This window comes from Phascolarctos cinereus, unplaced genomic scaffold, assembly GCF_003287225.1.
Source record: "Phascolarctos cinereus isolate Bilbo 61053 unplaced genomic scaffold, phaCin_HiC Scaffold_1;HRSCAF=81, whole genome shotgun sequence".
Lineage (NCBI taxonomy): Eukaryota > Metazoa > Chordata > Mammalia > Diprotodontia > Phascolarctidae > Phascolarctos > Phascolarctos cinereus.
In genome coordinates this window covers 41,704,393-41,713,691 of record NW_027555514.1, presented here as the reverse complement: position 1 = coordinate 41,713,691, position 9,299 = coordinate 41,704,393, and the positions used below count along the sequence as shown (strand labels likewise).

At 43.7% G+C, this 9,299-nt stretch overlaps 1 protein-coding gene across 4 annotated transcripts; it reads right to left on the bottom strand.

The window, feature by feature from the left end:
• Positions 1-1,256: 1,256 nt before the first annotated feature.
• On the bottom strand, positions 1,257-9,071 carry LOC110209095 (C-C chemokine receptor type 1-like). Of its 4 annotated transcripts, none has more exons than XM_020987312.2 (3): positions 8,827-9,071; positions 4,089-4,285; positions 1,257-3,413 (listed from the first exon to the last, which is right to left on the bottom strand). In XM_020987312.2, exon 3 carries the CDS (start codon positions 3,400-3,402, stop codon positions 2,332-2,334), a length of 1,071 nt encoding a protein of 356 aa, XP_020842971.1. In that variant the 5' UTR covers positions 3,403-3,413; positions 4,089-4,285; positions 8,827-9,071; the 3' UTR covers positions 1,257-2,331. The 4 variants fall into 4 exon arrangements, with proteins under 4 accessions (XP_020842971.1, XP_020842970.1, XP_078007764.1 ...); XM_020987311.2 differs by having other exon boundaries at positions 4,156-4,285; positions 8,827-9,070; XM_078151638.1 differs by lacking the exon at positions 8,827-9,071 and adding an exon at positions 5,274-5,291 and having other exon boundaries at positions 4,156-4,285.
• Positions 9,072-9,299: the final 228 nt, after the last annotated feature.

Sequence of the window (9,299 nt, the reverse complement as noted above, 5' to 3'; positions counted from 1 at the left end):
AATAGAATCTGTCTAGAGTTTCTTTCTAATGTTCATCAGGATTAGGGATAACTTGGTGGTGCAATGGGTATAGAGCACTGGACATGGAGTCAGGAAGACCTGATTTCAAATCCAGCCCCAGGTACTTACTAACTACGACCCTGGGGCAAGTCATTGACAGTATTTTATATTACACATTATATCACATATTATTTGTATTCTATATTCTATATGTTATATTTTATATCTACCTATATAAATGCTAGCTCTTAAAAAATAAATGTTAGCTCTTAATTATTATTATTATAAGACAGACCCCTCTGTAGGCAGAGAAGGCTTTCAGAGCTTAGCTGCAATTCTAGTCTGTTTGGACATAAATTCCCATTGCCTCTAGGGAACTGCTCCTGGTTCAGGGGGCTAGGATGCTGTACTCAGTCCCTTTCGACTAAGACTTCTGCTCTGGTCTGGACTGGATTCACTCTTGGGAGGGTCCAGCCTCCATTGAGAGTCAGGCTAGACTGTCTTTTCTCTTCTCAATCCTTGGCTTATTAAGCCCCGTCCTTAATGCCCTGGAAATTAATTTCTTGAAAACTAGGATTTGGTTCAAGTCTAAGTCTCCCCAAAGTAGAGAAAAAGGGAAGTAAAAATTGGCAATAGTAACAAGCTATGAGACAGGCATTTATTTCCTAAGCACTCACAGTAACGGAATGACCCAAAAGGAATTCAGGAACAACTTATGACTATATTGCACTAATCTCTCAGGAAACTGATACTTAAACCCCATCAGCACCTACTGCTGTTTGTGGGGTTGGTTGCTGATTGGACATTTTACATTTTGCCTCTATTATGTACTGTCCAAGCAACTCCTGGCCTGCACCTTCTAGTAAAACAGGCTTGGGTCAGTCCTTTTGGGGATGCTCATCTTCTCCATTGGCTTTGGTCAGTCATCATTCCTTTACCAGTTAGCTCTGACCAAAAAGCCCCAAGACTTCATGGGCTGTTTGTCTTGAAAGGGCAGTATTATCACAAAGTGGAGATGTTAGCTAGAGAAGTCGATGAAGGTCTGTCCCCTCTTTCCCCTCCCCCACTAATTCCAGGTCACTTGGACAAATGCTCAAGCCCACAGGAGAGGAGTGCATTGCCCACTGTCATATAGCCAGTGCTGTCTCTATGTGACTTTATGCTGACCCAGGATCCCAGGAAGATGTGCTTTTGGGAGGTTGGGGGCTAGTAACTCTAGTCGCTGTTACAGAGACAGCTTAAAAAAAACCACAAACAAAATTTCTGTGATGTATTTAGGTTTTCAGAGAATACAGGTCTGTTAAGATCTTGTACAGTCATAACAATAGCTGACATTTCCATTGCACATCAAATTTTGCAAAGTCCTTTCTATACAGTAGGTACTACAGGAGTTATCCCCATTTTACAGATGAGAAAACTGAGGCTCAGACATTTTAGATAACTCAGTTACATACCTAGTTAGTGTTGGAGGCAGGATGTGAACCCAGGCCTCTTTGACTCATGTCTTATGTGCTACATTCTCTATCTCTCTCTCTCCCTCTTCCTTCCCCCCCCTCCCTTCCCTTCCTCCCTCCATCCCTTCCTTCCTCCCTTCTCCTCTCTCTCTCTTTAGATAGAGAGATACAGATAGAGAAGCTAGGTGGCACAGTAGATGGAATGCCAGCCTGGAATCAGGAAGACCAAAACTCACATCCAGCTTCAGACACTTCCTAGGTGTGTGACCTAATTCACTTCACCTTGTTTGCCTCAGTTTCCTCATCTGTCAAATGAGCTGGAGAAGGAAATGCGGCAAACCACTCCAGTACTTTTGCCAAGAAAATCCCAAATGGGGTCATGAAGAGTTGGACACAACTGAAAAACCTAAACAACAGATAAAGATAGAAACATATAGAGATCGATGCATATATGTGTATATATGTATGTACGTATATGTATACTAAGACGTATTATATATGTGTTATATACATGCTGCTATTTTGTTCCTGCACATTAGAAAAGCATGATTTTCGAGTCTGAGCGTACAGAAACTTTTATTTATAATTACAAGTAAACCTCAAAAGAAAATAAATTACATTAAGTTCTGTTTGGTCTACAAAGCTCTTTGTGACTACAGAGCAATTTTGCAAATAGCTGTGTTCTTATAGCCTGAGGCCTGGAGTTTTAGGAGAGCCCGGGGCCTGACCTCTCAGCCATCTCACCTCCCAGTTGAGTACTGACTCATCTGAGAAATCCAATCTGGAAATCAGTGCATTGGTTTGTTTTTCCCATTCCAGCTGGGTAAACTTGAATGCCCATGAGCCATCCTCCTAGGTAAGCTATTCTCGGGCCAACCTAAAACTCAACTGAGAGTTCTTGTTCCCCGGTAGATGGAGAGAAAGAACTGGCTCTCTCCAATCTGTCCCTCAAGAAGGATGGGACATGTTTGCACAGGTGCACTGCAACGTGGTTGTGGACAAAATGAGAGAGGTATTTCTGAAACCGCTCCCCGACAAAGGCATAGATCACAGGGTTGACACAACAGTGTGTGAAGGCGATGACTTCGGTCACTTGCATCGCCAAATCCAACTGTTTGCTCCTCTCACATTCGGTTGTAAAAAAGACATCTTGGAAAGCAGAAACCAGAACTGTGAGGTTATAGGGCGTCCAGAAGAGAAAGAAGATAACCATGATGACAAAAATCAGCTTGACCGCTTTCCATTTCTTCTCACTCCTCCGTCTAAGCAGTATTTTTATAATCCCTGTGTAGCAGAAGATCATGACCAGCAGGGGCAAAATGAGTGCCAGGATGTTCAATTTCAAAGCCTGGAACTGTCGCCACGTCCTTGCGGTCTCATGTGGGAAATGTGGGCTGCAGGAGTAATTAAAAAACTCCTTCTGAGATCTAGTGAAGATTATGTCAGGGAGAGAGGCCAAGAAGGCCACACCCCAGGTCATGATGCTGGTCACGATGCTGAGGACCACCTTCCTGACCTTTATGGCAAATACCGCATGGACGATGGCCAGGTACCTATCGATGGTCAACAGGATGATGAAGAGGATTTCACTGTATAAGCCCAAATAATACAACCCTGAAAGGAGTTTACACATGGCATCCCCAAAGACCCAGTCCCTTTGCAACTCATAGTGAATCCAGAATGGAAGTGTAATGAGGAAGAGCAAATCTGAGATGGCCAAGTTGAAAAGGTAGATGTTAGTCATGGTCTTGAGTCTCTTGTACTTCATGAGGATCAGCACCACCATGGCATTGCCCAGCAGGCCTATGATGAACACCACCACGTACAGAGGAGGCAAGAACATGGAAGTCAATTCTTTGACGTTGTCTTTGTGGCATGGAGCGGCATCACCATCATAGTAGTAATATTCAGTTGTAGTAGGATCTAGTAGTGCTGTAGAAGTACTCATCCTGGGTTGCCCTGTAAGGAAAGAAAAAGGTTGATTTGTTCACTTACTTTGCTAAAAGAGTCATAGAAACTCCTAGAATCATAGATCATTGAATCTTAGAGTGAGAAGGGACCTGAGTGACCATTTAGCCTAACCCATATCCAAACAGGAACCTCCTCTACCACATACCCACCAAGTGGTCTGATAGCATTAGAATGTAAACTCTTTACAGGTAGAATTTGTTTCCTTTGTGTGTGTATCCATCATACCTAGCACAGTGTCTGGCACATAGGTGCATAATTAATACTTCTTGACTGATTGGACATCAAGCCTTGTTGTCTAATGGGTGCAGTACATAATTTTGCAGTTCTGGATAGAACATAAGCTCCTTGGGTACAGGGCCCAGTTTTTTTTTTCCTGTTTAACATGGTCCCTGGCCCTTGATAAATTGCTTGCCACTTAATTATCAATTGATCAGTTTCTACTACAGTTCTCTTCTGATGTATCATTGGGATCTGGTGGTGACCCTGGGTTCTTGAAGGCTTTGCCAAGGGCTCACAAGCCCTGCCTGGTCATACCAAACTGAAAGGATTCCAGGCACCTCCCTCTAGTAGAATGGAAGCATTTTGAGGTGCAGATTGTTTCGTTTTTGTCTTTGTATCTCCAGGGATACAGAGCACAGTGCCTGATACATAGGAAGTACTTACTAAATGCTCATTGGATCGGCTTAGATCAGAGGACGGGAAATAGACTGGGTGTCTGCTGAGAACCAACCTGGCTCACTTCATACAGGCTCGGGACTGAGAGGGTTGGCTCCTCATCTAGAGTGGCGATGGCATTTCTGGGCCATGGAAATTCAGAAGATCCCCTTCAGAAGCATGGGGAGGGGGATGGTACTCTACATCTGGGGAGGAAGCACCAGCAATGATGAGTTTCACAATACAAGTATATTATGGATCTCAGAGCCAGGGTGTTCATATGATGCATGACCAGGGTTGAGTATGAGACTCTTACAAAGCCACGTCATCAGTTTGCTTATTAAATACTTTAGAGGCACATAAATCACTGGGAAAGCATTCAGGGGAAGGCCATGGGGATGATTAAGAGAAGAGAAAATTAAGGCTTAGGATGTCTCTCCACCATCAAAACTTGCCCTTACCTAACTTATTCCTCAGTTCTCTCTTCCCTTGAACTACAAATGGGGAAACAAATTTGAAGAGGTTAAGGAATTATAGGTCCAAGGTCACTTATCTAGAAAGGCACCTCTATTTCCTCATCTACAAAATGAAAGGGTTGAACTAACTCAAGTTCCTGGGCTCGCTCTCTCTCTCTCTCTCTCTCTCTCTCTCTCTCTCTCTCTCTCTCTCTCTCTCTCCTCTCCCTTCCCCCCATCTCCATTCAGATTAAGGTCCCATGAGTCATTAACTCTTTGAATCCATCTGATTGGTCAGAGATATTGGTCTCTTTACTAGCAGACCATTAACGAAGACCATATTGGTGCTTCCTGCCCTCTGTGTGGAAGGTAATAGAACTCAGTAGCTCTATTACCAGGTAGCCACCTAGAGGAGGAGAAGACCCATTTTCTACAGAGGTGCCAGATGGGCTGGTGAACAAAAACGTCAGGTAGTAACTAAAAACAAACTGCAGACTGTGGCCAGAGCTGCTGTCCCATAGCCCAGCACTCTGTGCCCTATGGAGCAAAGTCAAAGCTTATGAAAAGAGACTTTTCACATACTAATTTTCAGAGGGGATGCTCAATCCCCAATCAACCACCATATTCATGAGTAGAAATTTGAGATCTCATTGTCTCTTCCCTGGATAATTGCAGTAGACAGAGTACTTGACTGAGAGTTAGGAAGACCTTGAGTTTAAATCCAGCTGGAGACACTTACTGTAAGACTCTTGATAAGTTACTTAACCTCTGTCTGCCTCAGTTTCCTCAACTGTAAAATGGAGATAATAATACCATTTAAGGTTTTGGTGAGGATCAAATGAGATAATGTTTGCAAAGTGTTTCATAAATCCTAAAGTGTGATGTAAATCCTGGTTCTTATTATTTTAACAGCCTCCTCCTGTTTGGACTCCTGGCTTGCAATCTCTCACCTGTCTGATCCACCCTTCACATTGCTGCTAGAATAATCTTCTTTAAGGACAAGGCTGATGATCAAGAACTTTCAGTGACTCCCTATTAGATCTAGAATAAAATATAAGTTCTTCTGCTTGGCATTTAAAGTCTGTCACCATATGGAGGGACCCTGCCCTTTCAGGTTTATTTCACATTTGTCCATTTCATGCACTCTATGCTCCAGTCCAACTGACCTATTCCCTGTTCCCTGAACTGGGCATTCTATCTCTCATCAGTCTTCCATGCCTGGAATGCACTCATTCCTTCTCTCCCTATGAGATGTCTAACCTCCTTCAAGCTCAGCTTATGGGTCATGTTGCACCACAGCCTTTCCTGACTTCCCTTGATAGAGTCCTGCCTCTACTAAAATGATCATACATGTACTTCTCTCTCTCTCTCTCTCTCTCTCTCTCTCTCTCTCTCTCTCTCTCTCTCTCTCTGTGAGTATATGTGTGTGTGTGTGTGTGTGTGTGTGTGTGTAGTATCCCCTGGTGTGCTGGAAATGTAAATCTAGACAATCAACAAAACAAACCAAGCCTTGATTTGGAGCATTTGACAATTTCCAAGGTATAAATGCTCACACTAAAAATTTAACACTCAGCTCTCATAAGGCAGTATGAAGGAGCTCCAGCACACCCTGATTATATTTCTCTGGAGAATATAATCTCTTTGAGGACAGAGACTATTCTTCCTTTTGTCTTTGTAGCCTCAGTACCTAACAAGGTGTTTGGTACCTTTTTCCCCAGAGCCATGATTTCAAGTTAGGAACTCTCAGTGTGCAAACTCTCCCTCCAAGGATACAGATCTATAACTACTCTGCAGTTTCCAGTCTTAGAGATATGTGTGGAGGACGGAAAGGTTGTGACCTGCCCAAAGTCACTCAGCCACTATCCATCAGAAACTGGATTTGAACCCATGACTTTCTGATGCCAAGATCCACTTTCTTTATCCCACTCCATCACTCTTGCTTTTCACCTTGCGCATGTTGTACTGACCACTGTGTGGCCACTCTGAAACCCTTCATCTCAGAAAGCAAATGACCTAAAGGGCTTTGGGATCCACTGGGAAAGAAAAAGCAGATGTGCAGGGCTAGCAATTCTATTCTCCTCCATAATTCGTGAGAAAGACATTGCCACATTCTTAAGGCTTATGCACATTAAGTCCTAATGATGCTATAAGGAAGCAGATTTCCACTCAATATGAGGAATACCCCTTGGGAAATCACTTTTCCCCTCTGGGCCTCAATTTCTTCATCTGTAAAATGAAGAGACTAGACAAGATCTCTAAGCTCCCTCTCAACTCTGAATCTATGAGGCTATGATTGATCTTAAGAATGAAAGCCACCTGAAAATGGAATGGGCAATCTTGCTAGATAGTGAGTCCCTCATTCCTAGAGGTATTCAGCTGAGGCTGTCAGGCTACTGACAGAGGGATGTCATAGAGGGCATTCATGCCTCAGGCAAGGGTTGGACTGAGTGAGTGGCATACATGGTGCTCTCCTGCTCTAAGATTCAAAGACTGGGTAATTCCCTTTGAGATGTGGTTACCAGACTGGGGGACTTTGGCCATTCCTTACTCCTCCCTTTGGGACTTCCCTAGCCTAGAAGTTTGCATGGCTCTAAAGTAGGGGCTCTGGTTTGTTACAAGTCTCTTGGCAAGGGCAATATGGTATAGTTGAAAGAACACTGACTTTGGAGTCATCAGGACTGGGTTCAAATCTTGTCTCTAATAACCTAAGCGACTTGCTCAGCTAGGGTGTCCAACTCAGGTCTTCCCTCTTCCAAGTACTGTGCTCTATTCACTGCACCCCCTAGCTTTTACTTGGGGGATCTTGGACAAGTAAGCACCTCTATGGGCCTCAGTTTCCTCATTCGTAAAATGAGGAGGCTGAAGCAGATAATCTTCTAGCTCTTAACATATGATCCCAAGCTGACTGGACTCAGCGCAAGAACCTAAAAGCTTGAGGAACAGCCCTTAGGATGAGGGATAGGTATGGGGGAGGAGCAACAGCCAGCCTTCAGATTAAGGCAGCATCTAACCCAATTTTCACCCGCTCCATAAGTAAGTGATAGAAGTAGCGAGTGATTTCACTGGTTTAGGGAACGTCTGAGTGAGGAAACTCCCTGCCAGTTCAGGGTGGCGCTTTCTCTAAAATGTAACGTCAAGAAGTTGTTGGTCACTGAGAATTCTAATGACTTGCCCAGGGTCACACAGCCAGCATGTGTCCAAGCTGGCACATAATTCCAGATCTTCCTGGCTTTGATGTTGGCACTCTCTCTCTCCCTACTGTGCCAAGTGATAGCACATCTAACCATCACTAAGAAGCAAGAGCTTCCTTGGGAGACACTGTGTTGAAGCATCTTCACAATTTTCTCAGACCTGCTCTCTTTCTAGTGCCATTCCATACCCTTTCTACCTGAGTCAAGCCTTGGCAACCTGATCAAGTCAACCCTGGATTTTGGTCCTGAAGATGATTTTTGTTGTTGTTCAACCATTTTAGTTGTTCCTGACTCTTTCTTACTCCGTTTGGGGTTTACTTGGCAAAGATACTGGAGTGGTTGGCCATTTTACTAATGAGGAAACTGAGGCAAACCAGGTTAAGTGACTTGCCCAGGTTCACATACTACTACGTGTCTGAGGCTGGATTTGAACTCATGAAGATGAGTCTTCTTGACTCTAGGCCTGACACTCTATACACGGCACCCCCTAGCTGCCCTAAAAATAATGCCCCTGCCTTTTCTAGGGAGGTAGCATGGTATAGTGGAAAGATCATTGGGTCTGGAATGAGAGGATCTGGGTTCAAATCCTGCCACTAACATTCATCATGTGCTACCTTGGGCCAGTCATGTATTAAATCTCTTTTCGCCTCATATGTAAAATAAAGCAGTTGGGTGCAGCGGCTTCTGAGGTCCCTTTGAACTCTAGCTCTACGATTCTCTATTTATTATGAAATGGGAGGTACCTTTAAAGGTCATCTAGTCCATCCACCTTCCTCTGGGCAGTTGAAAATGCAGCCTATCCTTAGTTTTATGAATTTCCAGGGATGAGGATTTCCTAGTCTTATTTGGAAGCCTACTTTCCTAGGGACCCCTAGTTCTTATAGGGTTTAGAGCAAGAAGGACCCTTAGAACTCATATATTTCAACCCTTCATTTCTCAGATGAGGATAGTCATAGAGATAAAGTGACTTTCTCAGTCTAGTAGAGCTGTATCACACCCAAATCTCCTGAATCCAAGTCCAGTTATCTTTCTACTGTCCACTCCACACCCTTAACATAGCCCTGACTAGTAAATCACAAAAAAGAAAAAGAAGTCACTTACTGGTTCACAGGGCTCTTTAGTGGTGCCAAATAAGTCTTCTTCCTAGGCTGTCTGAGAAGGAAACACCCAGCTTCCTGAGCAACAGAAGTTGGGCTGTAGGGGATTGGTCAAGTTTTCAGAATAAGAAATATCTGGGTGCCGCCTTTTATTTCATTTCTTCAGGAGCTTACTCATCACACTCACACAGTGGACACCAACTCTGGAGGATTTGTAGAGCAGAAATGCTCAGATCATGTTATTGTCCACAAGTCTTAATTTTCCTTATCTAGCAAAAAAAAAAGTCTATTGCTGGCAGCAGTGCGGTGAGCTTGGGATAGTGGGGAGATCAAAGGGCAGGGCCCCAGGAAACTAGGCGGAAATCAGATCACCCAGGGAACATGGGGCTGGGCAGGGCACAGGAGTTACTACCACAAGCCGTTATTTTTAGATATGTTATCTGGAAAAATTTCATCAAGAAATCTATGTTCTGTTCC